We start from the raw sequence: 18,313 nt of genomic DNA, 5'->3' as shown, positions 1-18,313 counted from the left end.
GAATTCAAATCAAATTATATTTCTTATGTCTGACCTATTGCACTGTTTGACTTGATATGAGCTTTTTGGGTTATAACATAGTGGACATTTACACATATATTCATAACATGTTGGACCTTTTTCTCATTTTTTAAATTTTCTATATTCTTTGTTTTTTCTTTTACTTTTTTTTCTTATAAGAAGAACTTAAAAACTGTTATCAACTATAAAAATTTAGTCCATTTATAAAAACATTTAGTCAATTATTTGTTTTTAATATAGGGGTAAAATATATATTAGGTTGTTTAGTGAAAGAAAAAAAATAAAAGAGAAAATATATAAAAAGATAAATGAAAACAAATTAAATTTTTTTGGTTATTCTTTTTAACTTTTTCTTCTTGATTTTCCCTTTGTTATACACAATTACATCAAAATAATAGTTTAAAATAATTTTTTTTGAAAAGTACGTAATTTTTGTTGTTAAATGCTAAGATTTTGATGAACCTTGGTCTTTATCGGTACAGTAAAAAAATAAAAATAGAATAATTAAAGATATTACTGCATTGCACATGTATACAATAATATATGTTGTAATAGTTGTATTTATCATATTTTTCATTCTATAACTTTTTGTAGGTAAGGACTAAGCAAGTCCATGTACTAAAAATTACATATACAAAATGTTATAGCATGGTCGTAGAAAATGTAAAGCAATATTATGATAATTTGTAATTTTATAGATTGATTGTTAGCTTAATTACAAAAAGCGATGTTTGTAAACAAAAGTCAGTATAAGGCTTTGGCAAAGCTCTACAAAAAGATGCACTGTTTTACGTTTTTTTGAAGTAGTGTGTTAATGTTCTGCCATTTCTCTAAGCAAATGAAAAAAATATAGTGACAATGTGCAAACAAACATGAAACTTTGTGACTAAACAATTATTTAAAATTAATAGTAACTGATATTGGGCTTGGAACCATAAAACTTCATATCAAGGATATTTGGCATTTTGCTTGAAATCACAATACTACAAAGCCAAGATAATAAGATATCAAGCATTATAATTGAAACTGTAAGACCTCAAATTAAGCATATCAAGTATTATGCTTGGAAACATAGCATTGTAAATTAAGGATATAATTAAGCAGTATTAAGGATATCATTTATTATGCTTGAAACCGTAGTAACCTAGATCAAAGATATCAAGCATTAAGCTTGGAAGTGTAGCACTAAAAATCAAGAATATCAAGCATAATGATTTGAACTGTATCATAATAGATCAAGGATATTAAACATTATGCTTGATACTATAGCATCTTATATTAAGGATATCATCTATTTTGTTTGGAATTGTAGCACCCCAAATCATAGATATCAAGCAATATGCTTGGAAACATAGCACTACAGATCAAGGATATTATTAAATAGTGGATATCATGACATATCAAGGATATCATCTATTATGTTTGGAACCATAGGACTTCAGATCAAGGATATTGGGCATTATTGTTGTAATCATGGCACTACAAATCAAGGATAATTAAGCAGTGGATATCAAGTAGATATCATAAGAAATCAAGGATATCAAGCATTATAATTAGAACTGCAGCACCTTAGATGGAGAATATCAAGCACTATGCTTGAAAACATAGCACTACAAATCAAGGATATAAGTAAACAGTATCAAAGATATCATCTATTATGCTTAGAACTGTAATACTAGATCAAGAATATCAAGCATTAGGCTTGGAAGCATAACACTACAGATCAAGGATATCAAGTATAATGATTTAAATTGTATCACTATAAATTAAGGATATCAAGCATTATACATGATATCATATCACCCTATATCAAGGATATCATCTGTTATGCTTGAAATTTTAGTATTATAGATCAAGAATATTTACTGTGTCACGACCCGAAACTCCCCATCGAGCCCGTGACAACCGCCACGAGGCCTCGACAGACATTCTTCAACCCGAATGCCTATCGAAACCCCGTAAGGCTTAGCATCAACTTTCGCATCTCCCCGGTGAGCAACAATTATAAAATCTCGCATTTAAAAAAATCATAAGTCATTTTCAAATAAGAACAATAAAATATTATTTTCTGGCTCATAGGGGCATTTTCGTAATTTTTCATCAAAAATCTCAAAACTTGCTAAAAATGTAATAGGTAAGCAGAAATTATATATTTAATGATTTAAAAACAAAATAAGTATCTAAAACGTTCATTTGAAAGCAAATTGTTAACAACTAATACTATTCAAAAATAATTAATAAAATATTTTATTTTCTCATAAAATAAATTTTTATAGAAATATTCGTAAATAATTTTTCGCACATGAAAGTAAAGTAAAAATTGTATGAATAGAAATACAGATAACCAAAATATAAGTTTTGATCTGCAATGACACGTGGGCTCCAATTGACCAAGAGGATGTAAGATTATGAACTCTTACTTTCTATAATGCAGTTCCGAACTTAGTTCTCGTCCTACTCGACTATCTACAAACTGTCCTGAGCCTGAAAAATGTATAGGAAGAAGGGGTGAGATTTTACAATCCCAGTGAGTAAACAAATACCATCTAAAGTATCTAAAACCGAGTAAATGGAGACAATTAAAATAAGTCATCATACTGTAATTTCATTACCTTTCAGTTCATTTCAACCAAATAAAATCAATCCATATAAATCGAGTAATCAACTTGGCTTATGAATTTCTTAAAACTTTGGCTCGTGCCAAAACTCATACTCGGTGATACCTTGCGCAGGGCATCTAACCGAGTCCGCCAAGGCTATTAAAATTTTGTATACACTTAAAATATATTTTAGTTTGAGAAAAATACAGCCGTTCCTTAGCGTTGGCTGAGTTCCCCTTCACGTGGTGGTTTAGCGTGAAGTGAACCCTAAGCTTTACCCCAGGAGATACCCTACGCGCCTCTCCGTTCGAGGTAAAATAATAATGGAGTTTACCGTGCCCCTCTAATAGGCTGGTCCACGGAACCCCCTCTGCAGTAAATAATTAATATATAATCCACCAATCAATAAAATTCATTCTAGCATGACATGGCAATTTATCGCAACCTAGCCTCTCAAGGCTGAATACACAGTATAAATAATTTTAACACCAAAATCAATTTAGCCATTCATGCTCATTTATTGTCATAAGCCATTCAATTCAAAACCATAAATTTGCAACACAAACTAGCAGTCTCCAATTACTCAATTTTCAAAACCAATATTCGATTTTCTAGAAAATTTATAAAATCATTTTATAAAATTCCAATTTCTCTTAAAACATAGCAATTTACCATTTAAACCCATTTTCCATAAAATCACACAGTTGTATAAAACTACTCTAGATAATTAAGACGATAATAAGTTTACTCACAATGTCTAGAATGCAGACTTTCGAAGCACTCTGTCTACTGGTCATCGGATGCAATTTCCTTGCCTTTATTGGAAGACTCACCACCTTGACACAGTACAAAATCGAGAATTTCACTAAGTTGGTACTAAATCAAAATTAAACTAATTTGGACTACCAATGCATGATATGGAATGAAAAAATGCACTGGTAACTATCTAAATCCGGTATTAGCCTAATTCGTCTTATCACCCGATTAAATTCTTAACGGGTTCGTTTAAACTCCAATTTAATTCTTTTCAGTTTCTATACCTCAATTGCACCCAAATTAACTTAATGTCCCTCAGTGTGATGCAAATTATCAGTCCCAACAGTAAATTACGAAAATACCCCTAGTGGGTAAAAATTCGTATTTTTGCTCCGAAAATTCCCATTATTTTTCTAGGCTCATAATTCATTATTCCTTAACCAATTCTCCTAGAATAAAATCAAACTCATCCTCACTCACTACATGGTAAATTCAGCCATTAATGGTTGGGGGAGAAAATAAATTCTTTTCTTGTTGTTTTGTTTCTAAATATGCTAAACTAACTAAAAACACTAACATAAATTAAAATCAAATAAATCCAACAACTTTCTCTCTCCTAACCCATTTTTTCAGAATTGAATTCATCATGAAAACATGTAATTTAATCATGGAAAATAAAGAGAAATGCTTGGGAATAAGAAAACTCAAGCTTAATAGAAAAAATCTCACCTTTTTCACTTAATTTCCTTGAAAATTCACACTTTTTCTTTGATTTTCTCTCTCTAGGGTTTTGTTTTCTCCTTTCTCTCTCTTGTTTCTTGCTTGGCCGAATTTTGAAGAAGAAGAATGGGTGGGCTGATTTTTTTTATGCCTTTTTATTGTTTAATGAAATAATATTATTTTATTCATATTTTAAATATTTTATTAATTCATTTTTTTTTTCTAGCCATCCACTTGTCCTATTTTTTTCACCATGCATTCCCTTTGACTTATCCAAGTCTTAAGTGAAATTTCCAGATTTTTCCAAAGTTTTGGTGGAGTAAATTTTTCAAAATTACACTTTTGCCCCCGAACTTTTCAAAAATTACATTTTTACCCCAAAAATTGAAAATTTTCCATAATGCATAATTTTCACTCCTCATACTCATTTCACACTCCAAATAATTAAATTTGATCTAAATCCTTTCAAAAAATTAAATTTTCGATTCCGAATGGTAAAATTACCATTTTACCCTTTTACTCCAAATTATACCGAAATTAAAATTTTTCACTTCTAAACCTCAAATCTTACTCCAATAAGTCAAATGGGGTCAAAAATCTTTTCTAAAAATTTCCATTTTGTCCCCAGGTGGCAAATGACCATTTTGCCCCTAGATAGCGAAAATTCCAATTTGACTCCAAATTGATCCTCGAACTCCGAATCACCATATTAACCCATTCTGGGACTTTAAAATTCTTAATTTCATTGTAAATTCTCTATTTGATCTAGTTCGAGGCTTAAATCAACTTTATTGTACCTCTAGGTACAATACCGACTTTTGTAAATTTTTCAAGACTCTCTTAGCATGTAAACATGCTATCCACCACATGTATGTCATCACAAATATTTCTGTAGAGTCGGGCTTGTCATCTTCTCCCCCACTTGGATCAACCATATGATCCTCCTTCTTGATTGACTTCGACATCCGGCTAAATTTTAATATTTTAATATTATTTTATTAATAAAATATTATTTTATTCTAAAAATTTTATCTTGTCTCCTTGGTACCAAAAATACCTTATTATGCCTCACTTGACTTCCAAATCGCCTTTTATCTCACAAATTCTCCTCCGATAAAATTATTATTATTTTATTATTATTTTTTCACTTGCGAAACATTTTATCCTAAACTACTCCTTTCGTCTTTTATCACTTCTAAACATTTTAATTGACCTCAATTTGCATTCGATCAACTTTATTTATCACCATATCAAAGTATGGGGTATTTCATACTGGATATCAAATAGATATCATGACATAATAAGGATATCATCTATTACGCATATGGAGCATTATGCTTGGAATCATAGCACTACAAATTAAGGATAATTAAGTAGTAGATATCAAGTAGATATCATAACAAATCACGGATATCAAGCATTAGAGTTACAGATCAATGATATTTAGTAGAAAAATCTTGTAAATAATGGTAATAATAGTAAGAAAGAATAATTTTAAATTAAAAAATTATAAATAATAATAGTAGTAATAAATCTAAGATAATTGTTTTAAAATATTGAATTTTTTTAAAAAAAAATTTCTTGGTGTTTCAATTTTATTAACAAATTTTCATATTATATTTGAATTTTTATTATTTTATTATTTATTATTTTGAGATGATTATAATGTTTATTATTTTTTTGTTTTATTTTTTAATTGTTTCTTCATTTTTTGGGCTTTGGGTTTTCCTTTTATATATGTTATAGATATAATGACTGTTAATTTCACTCTTAGCCTTGCCAAAAATTAGATGTGTAACCCTTATGAAGCATGAGGTAGGCTAACAGTTTTCACTTGCAGGAAGAGTGATAATTCAAGAATATACTCTCATCCAAATCGACAAAACTGAGGGACAAAACATATGAAAGACTTGGAGAAGATGGTACTGCATCGAGTGGTAAAAAATAAACAGAGCACCCATTGTAGCCACTCACGTATCGGGCCACACAAAGGAAATTGATTGAAACCACTTCCCAATGAGCTAAACCATTGACATACATAGTCGAAAAAAAAATGCTTTTGAAAATACTCATGTGGACTAAAACCATTGCAGACATGTGGCTATAACACACAAGTGAAAAATTGGAAAACCAAGACAGAGTAACACACCAACCAACGTCTGACCCATGGTTGAAAACTTTTTTTTCCCAAACCCAATGTTTGACCCAATACTGAAAGCTTTTTCTTTCCCAAAACACGATCCCAAACATATTTTTTCCCTCCAAATGCAAAAAAAAAAAAAAACAACAACCAACTTGTTCCACATCGAATCCAAGCTTTGACCTAAACATGTCAAAGAAGATTAGTATTTTTTTGGTGAGAAATATAAGGTATTTGTTTTATATAGAAAAATTTTACTTATAGGTAGATGAATGCTGAAGAATGATGAGGACACTAACATATTGGATTTATATGCAGAATTGATGCTTTGTTGGGCTATAGGAAAAACCAAACTCCACCTCATGATTTAAGCCTATTTTGCCCATAATCAATGCAAAACATACAAAAAAAATTATTGAGGATGGAAGCTTTGCTAGCTATTCTCACCACCACGCATCAACTAGAAACACCCAAGACGTGGCACTTAAAGAGGCAAAAAAACGTGGCCAAATGTGAGAGCTTCATTAAGGCTTCCTTTTACTTATAGGTAGATTTTAGAAAAAAAACCTAACAAAAAATCACTTCGAATACAAAGATTTTTGGATAAAAGAAATGCTTGACAAAGAAGCGAACCACGTTCATATAGTTTAAAATAATCTTTGAGGAAATCATGTCCACGAAGTTTAGAATAATGTTCAAAGCATGAAATATAAAATTTTGAAAATAAATTGCAATTAGAAAAGGAAAAGGAAAGAAAAAAGTTAAAAGAAAAAAACTTGGAATATAGGTTTTTCTTTTTTATTTATCATTCTTTTAATTTAGGTATTTTCTTTAAAAAAATTACAAATCAAAATAATTTGTACAAAAAATTCAAAATAAAAATTTATTAATTCAAATTCTTTTTTAAAAAAAAACTCTCACAACATCGCGCTGGGATTTTTCTAATGTACTTTGATATTTAATTTATCTATTTCTTAACATGTGATACATGTAATGAAAATAAATAGGATAAAATACTTAGATCTTCGTAAGTTCTAATCGAAATTTCAAGTAAGTCTATTAGTTTTCGAAATGAACATTCCGTCCCTAAAAAATATCTTTCGCTGGACACATAGGTTCAACCATTAGTCAATTGTTGTTATTTCTATTAATTTAATGACGTGGTAATATTGAAAAGACAATGTTACATTTTATTAATTCTAAAAATTACTATTATATAATTTTTTTTATAAAAAAAAAGATTCAAGGGAGTATTTTCCTTTGCTCCCTTAGGGAGGGGAGCACCAAATCCTCTTTTAAGAGCACTAGATTTGGTGCTCACTAGTGCTTTCTTGAATTTTTTTTAAAAAATTATATAATAATAATTTTAAAAAATAAAAAAAAAGTATTTTAGTTATTATATATTTTTTATTAACGATATTTATATTTTTTAGATGGATTATTTATTTTAAAAATTAATAAATTCGTATAAAATTATGACTTAAATTAAAAAATGAGAGTATTTCATCGAAATAAATATTATGTTTATAGAGGACTAATGTTAAAGTTTATCATGTTTACTTTATCTTAGAATTCTTCCAAACATATAACGTGTTTTGTTTAATTATAATCACATTGAGTATGTAGATTATAATCTAATATTTTAAAGTAACACGCAAAATCATATCCTGACTGTGCCACGTGACAGATAAGCATGGCGTTACTTTTAATAAATACACTTTCCAGCAAAATGTGATTAAATTTGGGAAGCGCAGGCAAAGAAAAAAGGCCTTTGTTTGCAGAAAGAAAAGTAGAGATGGCAACGGCTCTGAGGAACATTGGCAGAAGAGTGGGTCTGCCCCTCTGTAGGATGAGACCGTTTTCGACTGCTACTTGCGATATTGAGAATCAACAGAGCGCCAAATCCATCAACCTTTACTCTGCCATCAACCAAGCCCTTCATATTGCGCTTGAAACTGATCCTCGGTTCGTTTCTTTCAAATTCGCTGCTTGGCGTTTGCCCTTGTCTTATTTCTTTTCTTTTTACTGAGATATTAATCTGTTGTTTATTTTTAACATATGTGAGCTTGTTTAATGCTAAGTTGCTATCCTGTTTCTTCTTCACGGTTAATGCCAGGATTCGTTCAAATTTGTATATGTAGTAATATGTTGGAGCTCTAATTGGAACTCGCAAGTTTTAATAACCAATTACTTTAGCCTATAAGAGCGTATACAAGCATATTGTTATTGTTATTTGTTAGTATTATTTATTATTTACAAGGTGACAACACAAGGCTGGGCTTGATTTAAATGAAAGTTTTATGTTGTGGGTGGGGGAACTGCTTTCATCAAATATTACTAGTTCCTTCCATCCGACTGTGTGCTTGTAGATGATTATTTTCAGTTAAGCTTATTTTTCTTTTTCCAATTGCTTGACAGCACATTTGTTTTTGGAGAAGATGTCAGCTTTGGTGGAGTTTTCCGTTGCACAACGGGACTCGCTGACCGATTTGGTAAAAGTAGGGTGTTCAATACCCCTCTTTGTGAACAGGTAACCAATTAGTATCAGATTCTATTGCTGAATGCTTATCTACCCTTGTTCATAGATTACATACTTTTTTAACGATATCTGATTTCATGGTGAACCCTACAATGCTAACTTTGCTACCTAATTAATTTTGAGTTTGGATGGACAACATTAGCTTGTATGGCTCTTTTTGATTAATTACTGTTTTGAGAAGATGTATCTGTAATAATCAAGCTTAATCTTCTTGTAGGGCATAGTCGGATTTGGCATTGGCCTAGCTGCAATGGTGAGTTTGAGGATTTAATCAGTTGACTGCATAAGCTCGCAAATTGAACCTTTAAACAGTTTGCCTTTTTAATCCATCTAATATAATTGCTCTGCTCTTACCTTCATTGAACATAACAGGGTAATCGAGCCATAGCAGAAATTCAGTTTGCAGATTACATTTTCCCTGCTTTTGATCAGGCAAGCATCTTCTTTAGTTCTTTGTTATTCACATTCCCAGTCCACACCTTTTCTCTTTTTTTTTTTAAACATAATTTATTCTTGTAGATTGTAAATGAAGCTGCAAAGTTCAGATACCGTAGTGGGAATCAATTTAATTGTGGAGGTAAATTTGGTCATTGATTTTGATGCTTAGCACTTCATTTTGACTCTCTCAACCAGCTGCTTTTATTTTGCATTGCATGCTGAGTTTTCTGGCAAATTTCCAGGTTTGACCATTAGAGCCCCGTATGGTGCCGTTGGTCATGGTGGACATTACCACTCACAATCACCTGAAGCTTTCTTTTGCCATGTACCTGGTATCAAAGTATATTTCTGCTTCCTGAGCTTGTTTCTCTTTCATTTTTTATTCTCTGATGCTATCTTTTTCTTTCAAGTGCAATAGCCCATGTGGTACTGGCATGCTTAGAAAAACCATAAAAATAGCTCAATTCTGTATCATTTAGATATTTCATTTCATGAAATCAAACAAGTTAGCATTGTGATACACTCTGGGCAGCATGTGCACAAGTTGCAAACAAATTAGCAACCACAACACAAACTTATGTTATTTCATTCTAATTTAAACTTTTCATTCTTTTAGCGTTTACACTTCTATTTCCCCTTTTCCTTCAAATATGCAATTGCTTACACAGGTCTCTATTGGATCTTAAAGATATGTTACGTGTGAACATTTCCTAATTTTGCAATGGAAGAACTGAACAACTTTAGTTGACTTTTTGGCTAGTAATTGTTGCACTCTGAACTTGGATATTTTGAATCATTATAACTGTTCCTTTATTTGTCTATTGTCCTTTTCTTGTCCCTATATTTTGGTCAAATTACTTCTTATTTAATTGAACCATTGTTGAGACACTGTGTTTAATGTATTGATGAGAGCTGAACAAAACATTTGGCACTTTTTTTTTGGTTCCTAAACTTTGCTTCATGGGATGTTTGGGCCAAACAGCTTAATCTTCTGAAAGATTAATAAATTTTCTCCCTCTAAAACATGCTTCTCTTATAGGTGGTCATTCCTCGCAGCCCACAGCAAGCAAAAGGATTACTGTTGTCATGCATTCGTGATCCGAACCCTGTTGTATTTTTTGAGCCAAAGGTACTTGCTAAACTTATCCCAGATTGAAAGGTTAATTTGTACTGAATTTATCCTTGATGATTTCTTCAACTAAAGCTGTAAATGTACCTTGGAACTTTAGTGGCTTTACCGTTTGGCAGTGGAAGAGGTTCCTGAGCATGATTATATGTTGCCTTTATCCAAAGCAGAGGTAACTGCTGGTTCTTTCTGTTTTAATAGGAAATTCTGAATCTGAACTTAAAATTGCAAATGCAATGCGTAGGTAATTCGAGAAGGAAGTGACATCACCCTAGTCGGGTGGGGAGCACAACTCTCCATCATGGAACAAGCCTGTATTGATGCAGAAAAGGTTAGTGATTTTCATTTCTCAGTTCTGTTGATCAATGACAACAGTGAGGTACACAATTAGGGGCAGCCCAAAATCTCAAATGCTCATCTTGGGTTAAAGTTTAGACCTTCCTTTGAAATCAGAGAGGGTACTACTCGACTAGAATGGCCCGTTGTTCACTTTTTGATAGCTAATTTAAGATGTAGGCATTGAAAGTGTCCAGATACATAATGAAATTATTACAAATAGTGGGTGTCACAAATACACTGTATTTGGGGAGCATTATTTTGTCGCCACTGGTTTGAAGTTATACATAATGAAAGTATTACAAATATGTGGTGTCACAAATACTCTCTATTTGAGGGGCATTATTTTGTAGCTGCTGGTTTGACGTTTTTCATTATTAGTTCTCATATGTTAAATCTGACTTGTTAAGTAAATCCAGAATCATTGAGGGCCACTAGCATTGATTTCGTATGGTCATGTGCTCAGGGATGCTTTTTAAGAATTTTCACCACAAAATCTAAATCATTTGAATTACGGGATTTTTCAGGATGGAATTTCTTGTGAACTTATAGATCTGAAAACTCTAATACCCTGGGACAAAGAAACGGTTGAAGCCTCGGTCAGAAAAACTGGAAGACTTCTTGTGAGCATAATGCCTCTTTAATAAGTATGAATATATGTCCCCTGGAATTGATTGGCAGTTAATGATTATTACTTCTTGTCATCTGCATAGGTTAGTCATGAAGCTCCAGTTACCGGAGGTTTTGGTGCTGAGATCTCAGCTTCCATTGTTGAACGTTGCTTCTTAAGGGTAAGTAATTTCATATACTTTGTTCTGCTTATAGAGTATTACAGAGAGCCAATTCAATTTTTTTTTATTGAATCTCAGGCCTTTCACTGCACTAATAACCTTATTCTTGCACCGATAATCCTAAACATCCTTGCCAGCACCCTCAAAACCCAAAAAGAAGAAAATGAAAAAAATAAAAAAGTGCAAACCATGCTGACTTGTCTCTGTGGTGACAAGAGAATGCATGCAGCGGAATGGAACTGATAAAGTTGATAGAGTCTAGGATGACCTATTGGCAACATGGCTGTGAATAATAATTTGGTTAGTTACAGATTTGGTATCCGAACTATAATGAAGTTGTCGATTTTGTGCTGAAAGTTTAAAAATTTGCAATTAGATACTCGAAATTTACTTATGTTGAGCAATTTAAATAAGGCATGATGAGCTCGTGCTATAGTTGTCGAATAAAATCCTGATTATTGTGATTTAGGTAGGATGCCATGTGACATTTGATTGAAATACCTTTGAATCGTTAGGTGCAAATTGTTGTCATTCATCTCCTGCTAGGTACTTCTCACGCAGCAGTCATTGGCAGTGGAAATACTGCTAAAATAGATGTTGTGGTGAGGCTGTTGTTGATTGACAAAAATGCATGTGTTTGTGCAGTTGGAAGCTCCTGTAGCGAGAGTGTGTGGCCTCGACACCCCATTCCCTCTTGTTTTTGAACCCTTCTACATGCCAACAAAGAACAAGGTTATTCCTAGTCCTTCAATTCCAACATATTGGGTGGAAGTATGTGGCATCTTTGCTAACATGTATTCTGTGTTGGTTTAATCGTGTGCAGATATTGGACGCCATCAAAGCAACTGTCAATTACTAGGAACTCCTACATGTCCCATACATGCATGCTCAAAAAGATGAAGACCTTGTCTTATTGGATAGGAGTGTTAACGTAAGGAAAGATGTACATCAATATCTCAACTCATATTTTTTAAAGTATAATAATAATTATAATTGTATAGAATACGATTCTTCTTGAACCTTCGTCTACCCAAGGATCCAAGTCAGTCCTTTCTTTCGCTTTGATTTCTTAATTCTAAGTAAGCTATCACGTTTCATCTGACACCTTGTGGACTCCAATTATAGTTCTTTCATTTTTCTTTTATTTGAAGAATGGAGAAGTTAAACACAGCTCTTTAAAGCAGAAAATGCATACATTTATCTTTAAATCAATGTTTGATATGTTTGTGTTGGACTATTGACCAGACTGGCGAGTTCGGCTGGAAAATATTATTATAGTAATAAATTATATTTTTACTTTTAATATAACTTAAAAAACATTGTAATATTAATTTAAAAATCTTTTTAAGGTTTTCTTAATTAAAATAATAAAAATTGGTTTCGGCTATTTTTTTTTTAAGGTATTAACCGGACTCAAACTCAAAGTCGATTGAGTTCGACCCAGGGACATCACCTCTAACTAAAATCACATTCAGGTTATAAATCGATTTTTATAGAGTTGATTTCAATTGTTGATCTAAACATCAATTAGATTAAAATTTTAACTAAAAGACCCTTTTAATAGGATTTTAAAGAAAAAAACCAAAGGCCTCAGAGATCTTGGTGGACAAGAATCATCAGATGGTGGATTAAACGTGAACCCCATCAAGAGTAGCAAATATTTTATCACATCACCGGCCCCAGTTGCTTCATATAAGAAAACAAATATACAAAAAAAAGAAAAAAACGTAAAGGAGAGGAGGAGCCTCAAGAGTCAGAAGTAGCTGGTTATGTTCTCATCTCGGAATCAATGGGAATCCGTCTGATTGATTTCATCATCCTCCACCCCTTCCTACATTTCTCCTTCCGTTTAAAAACAAAGATACTAAAGTATGTATCTCCCTTGTCACCGAACAACCAACTCAAAAAACAGAGGATAATCGGAGCTAAAGGGAGAGTACACACAGAGGAAGGCTGCGCATACAAAACCCATCACTTTGGCCTAACGATAGATCCCTTGATCCATTCAATACAAAAGATCAAAGGATTGCAATTACTAGGCCATTAAAAGCAAATCAAATAACTTTTTTGAAAGAAAGAAATAAAAGGAACAGAACAGAGTTGCTTCTTTAGCCCACCACTCTCTAATGGTTGTCGCAGTAATCATGAATATATAGCGATAGAGAGAGAGAGAGAGGCGAGGACTCGCACAAAAGAAACCCTAACGCCTTCTTGTTTGGGCTGCGACGGCGCCCTCTCACTCCTTTACTTTTGGTTCTCTGTTTTATACGCCATCGCTACAAGCCCAGTTGCTCAGCCCAACTCACAGCCGGGTTCCATTTCTTCTTTATAGGTAACTTACAATTAGGGATGTCAATGATCCCTTAAAATCAGGCCTGCATTACCTGACCCAATTAAAGAACTTAGGTTATCTCATAATCAGATTCACATAGTAAAATTATTATTTATTACGGGATTTGAATAGAGATGAAGTAGTGATTTTAAGAGTACCGATATTTGAATTCGATTATAAACAGTAATTTTTAATATTAAATTTTAATTTTTTATATATTATTTTTTATTTATAAATTTCCTATAATTAGTGTAATATTAACTAAAATTGATTAATTGCTATAAATATGATTTTAAACTTTAATTTTATCTTTTTTATGAACTAATTTTAATTATTAATTTAATTTTCAATAATAATATACACAAATTTTATTTTAAATTTATTTTAATAAGATATTTAAGGGATACTTTTTAGGATATTCAGGTATCCTATCAAATAATTGAGTTTGGGTATCTTAAAAACAACGGGTACCTTAGTTGTTGTCATTCCTATTTACAATCATCAATTTTTAGCTTGATTGGAAGTAATAATTGGGCAAATTGGAAGGAAAAATTGGTCATTTTTAAATTTCGATCATTTTGAGTTTAAATTATTTTCAATTCAAATTGTTTCAATTCTATATTATTACCGGTTCGAATCGTGTCGAGTTTTAGGATTTTGGTGTTTGGGTCATTTGAGTTTAATGTTTCAAATTATTGATTTTTATAATCAAATTAAGTTAGATCTCAAAGATCTTTCAAGTCAACACATTTTATTAATTTTAGGTATAATATCTAAAAATCTCTTAACTATTTAAAGAAATTCAAATAAATTATTATTCTTTTATTGTGTTCAATTAAGCTCTTGAATTTTTATTTTGAGTAAATAAACTCTTATGACTAATGGTTGGCTAACTATTATTAATCAAAATATTACTTGTCAATTCTATACCACTATGAAACCCTACACCTTAAGTAAAAGGTAGAAAGTAATCATACTTGGTGAGCAAATTTAAGTTTAAGTTTAAGTTTATAAATAGTAGTTGATGTGTTTATGCCAAGAAGATCTCACCGGCGAGTGATTGACTTTGTGTCTGTAAGGTACAGGGAAAAGAAAAAAATGGAATCGGTTGTTCAACCTAGGAGTAGGATGTTCATGGCAAGTAAAAAACTGATGGTTAAGAAAGCGTTTTGTGAGAATCAATCTAGTGTTCCTCATGATAATGGTTGTCCATTGCAATCTCCAAGTAATCAGTGTTCTTTCAAAAAGGTCTTGTGTGAAACCCCAACCTTTTATGCCATGATGTTCTTTAAACTTAAGTAAGATATTGAGTAAGTTTGAATGTATTCTATGAATGAGTTATGTTCGAGTATAATTTTAAATGTTGGAATTGTTTTTCCAACTATATTGACATGAATTTCTTCCTGTGATGTTGTTGGATTGATGTGATACTTATGAATGAAAGAATAATAGGAAAGGAAAGCCAAGGAAATGCATTTTTATGAAATGAGGCATGAAGGGTCAATCTAGTGGCAAGGAGGGGTCGATCCCTAGAGGTTTATAGCCTTACATAACTATTGGAAATGCCTAGGATTGACCCCTGATGGAAGGAAGGGTCGATCCTCACTTCACAAGAATTTAGATTAGCTACTGGAATTGGTTAAGATTGACCTTTAAGCAAGGGAAGGTTGTTTTTTGCCAATCTCTTATCATTGGCCTCAAATTGACATAAAGGGTAAAACAGTAATTTCACCTTTTGTCATTGGATGGTTATGAGGGTTCACAATATAAGGCTTGCAATTGGACAACTAATAATTAATATCAAATAATGAATTATTTCTTGTAATAATAGTTAATCCAAAAGTGCAACCATGAATCTATAGTGGAGTGATTTCATGGTTAATAAGCTTAAATTATTTTTAATGAGATTAAGAATAATTCTAAGTTTATTGGAGCTTGGAATATCTATGTTCAAATAGATTCCCCACTTAGCTTCGTAGAATTCAACTTGTTTAAGTTGAAATGTATGTTTTAATTTGTTTAATTAAATTATGTACAAAATTGGTAGCTTGGACATGTTTGTCTTAATTTAGACAAGAAAACATATTTGGTCTTAATTTAGACAAAAAAAATATGTTTGCCTTAATTTAAGACAAGAAAAATATTTTTTGTCTTAATTTAGTTAAGAAAACATATTTGTCTCAATTTAGACAAGATAAAATATTTTTTGTCTTAATTACAAACAAGAGTTGTCTTAAATTAAGATAATTTTAGGAGGATTTTTGCAAAATGAATCTAGACATCCATGTTGATAAAAAAAAAGATTTCATGTTTGACTATTACTCTTTTATTTATTATTAATTCTTTTTAAATAAAGATGAATAATAATAAATAAGAGTTATTATTCAATAAGGAGTTTTATTTTATCAAGAACTTTAAATGATAATTAAAAAAATTAAATTATTTATTCTTTAATTTTTATTTTGATAATTATGGAGCATATTTGATACTTCCATAACTCTGAATGGATGGTCAAGATTGATTAAAAGGTGTTCCATTTTTATTAAACTTTTGAAGCAAAAGTTTTAATAAAAAGAGAAAAGATTGGAAGAAAATAAAAGAACGTACTTTTTCTTAAAAAAGTTTCAGCCATCTCTTCTCTTCTCCTCCTCCAAGCTTTTCCAAAGAAAAGAGAATAAACTTAGTTGCCATCTTGTAGCCTTACATTCCACACCTTGTCCACTCAAGGTTCAAGTTGAAAGTATTCTTGAAAAATATGTGGTAAACTTATTTAGTCGAAAAATCATTCATTGGTGTGGTATTATCAGAAAATAAGAATCTTAAAATAAAGGTATGGTTTTCTTATATAATAGATTCTTATTTTATTTTTTTTGGATGTGATTATATTACTTGCAATAATAATAATGTGTGCTTCCGCTTGTGTAATTAGATTGCTTGCTTCCTTTGTTAAAGAAATTTTTGAAATCTATGCTTTACACAATCACATTAATCCACAAGATCCTACTCCAACAATACTAAAGATGATTGGACTCATTGAGAGGCTTGGACAATTAGGATTGGCGATGAATCGTGAGCTGAGTATTGACTTAGTTCTACAGTCTCTTCTTGATAGCTTCAGTGAATTCGTGTTGAACTTCCATAAGAACCATTTGGAAGCTACTTTTGTCAAGCCTAGCTCTACAATATGTTTATTATGCCATTCTTACATAAGAATGCATGTTTGCTTACTTAGGTTCCTCGAAAATCGTTAAAGGGCGGCAATGTACCAAATGGTACAATTAAGTTGAATTAAGCCTCGAACTAGACCAAATAGAGATTTTAAGATAAAATTGAGGATTTTAAAATCCCAAAATGACTTAAAATGGTGATTCGGAGTTCGAAGACCGATTTGAAGTCAAATTGGAATTTTCATGACCTAGGGGCAAAATGATTATTTTGCCACCCGAGGTTAAGATGTGAGTGTTGGATGAAATTTTTGACTAAGATTGATCATTTGGAGTATAATTTGAGTTTGAGAAGTGAAAAATTTTAATTTTGATATTTTTTCGAGTATAGGGGTAAAATAGTCATTTTGTCACCCTAAGGGCAAAATTATAATTTTACACCACCCAACACTTATCCAGCACATGGATTTAATCCAATATTATCATGGATAATTGAGAAAATTTAAGTGGTGGAGAGAGATTGCTTAATGACTAAGTATGACACATGGACCAATGGAATGGTGACATGTGTCAAATTCTTATCCATTTATTATTTAGCTTAAAAATCAGCATAAAATCAGCCCATTTCTCTTCATATGGCCGCCCATAGCAAGAATAAAGGAAGAAAGAAGAACAAAAACCCTAGGTGAAAAAATTCAAGGGAAAAGTATGAAAATTCAAGTAATCAAGCAATCAAAGATAAAATTTCTTGATTTTGACTTGTGATCTACCTTTCCCATGCATTATTTTGCATTTTTCATGGTTGAATCACAAGATATCATGAAGGATTCATGGCTGACCGAATTTAGAGAGAGAAGATTTGATGATTTATTTGGTTAGATTTCAATGAATTTTAGTGTTTTTAGTTAGTTAGTGATGTGTAGCATGAAAATCAAGCAAGAAAATTTCATTTTCTCCCATCACCCATCATTGGCCGAATTTTCCATGTAGAGTGTGGATGATGATTTTGATTTTATTTCAAGTGAATTGGTTAGGAAATGATGAATTATGTGAGAAAATCAAGCAAGAAAAATCATAGTATTGATGCACCCACCATGGCCGAATTTTTCAAGAAAAATGTGAAAATAATTTTGCTAGATTTTATGCTTTTTGACTTGTGTTTGATGATTTGGAGTATTGGGAGAAAAATGAAATTACTTGGAGTTAAATTAGACATATTGGCCAATTAATCGAGTGATAGATCGAATTAGGCCAATACCGTTTTATTTAGGTACACAATTGAATTTGTGTAGAACACCGTGTTCAAACAATAATCTGAACAATTTGCATCTTATTTCATACATTAGTATA

At 31.5% G+C, this 18,313-nt stretch overlaps 1 protein-coding gene, 1 long non-coding RNA gene and 2 other non-coding genes across 4 annotated transcripts; 1 reads left to right on the top strand and 3 right to left on the bottom strand.

Moving 5' to 3' along the window:
• Positions 1-2,407: 2,407 nt before the first annotated feature.
• LOC148760870 (uncharacterized) lies at positions 2,408-4,248 on the bottom strand. The gene is made up of 3 exons (XR_016028154.1): positions 4,107-4,248; positions 3,374-3,457; positions 2,408-2,505 (listed from the first exon to the last, which is right to left on the bottom strand). It is a non-coding gene; the product is annotated as an uncharacterized LOC148760870 (long non-coding RNA).
• Positions 4,249-7,968: 3,720 nt separating this feature from the next.
• Positions 7,969-12,571, top strand: LOC18589127 (branched-chain alpha-keto acid decarboxylase E1 beta subunit). Its single transcript, XM_007013960.3, has 13 exons — positions 7,969-8,202; positions 8,656-8,767; positions 8,994-9,029; positions 9,149-9,208; positions 9,296-9,353; positions 9,457-9,554; positions 10,254-10,343; positions 10,444-10,512; positions 10,585-10,671; positions 11,204-11,299; positions 11,390-11,467; positions 12,113-12,199; positions 12,291-12,571. Exons 1-13 carry the CDS (start codon positions 8,033-8,035, stop codon positions 12,324-12,326), a joined length of 1,077 nt encoding a protein of 358 aa, XP_007014022.3. The 5' UTR covers positions 7,969-8,032; the 3' UTR covers positions 12,327-12,571.
• Positions 12,572-13,053: 482 nt separating this feature from the next.
• On the bottom strand, positions 13,054-13,146 carry LOC148760869 (small nucleolar RNA SNORD24). The gene has a single exon (XR_016028731.1). It is a non-coding gene; the product is annotated as a small nucleolar RNA SNORD24 (small nucleolar RNA).
• Positions 13,147-13,215: 69 nt separating this feature from the next.
• On the bottom strand, positions 13,216-13,291 carry LOC148760868 (small nucleolar RNA R12). The gene has a single exon (XR_016028668.1). It is a non-coding gene; the product is annotated as a small nucleolar RNA R12 (small nucleolar RNA).
• Between the last annotated feature and the right edge of the window lie 5,022 nt (positions 13,292-18,313).

The sequence above is a fragment of the Theobroma cacao genome, chromosome 9, assembly GCF_053813885.1.
Source record: "Theobroma cacao isolate CCN51 chromosome 9, ASM5381388v1, whole genome shotgun sequence".
In the NCBI taxonomy this organism is placed as follows: Eukaryota; Viridiplantae; Streptophyta; class Magnoliopsida; order Malvales; family Malvaceae; genus Theobroma; species Theobroma cacao.
This window is presented reverse-complemented; position numbering and strand designations above follow the sequence as displayed.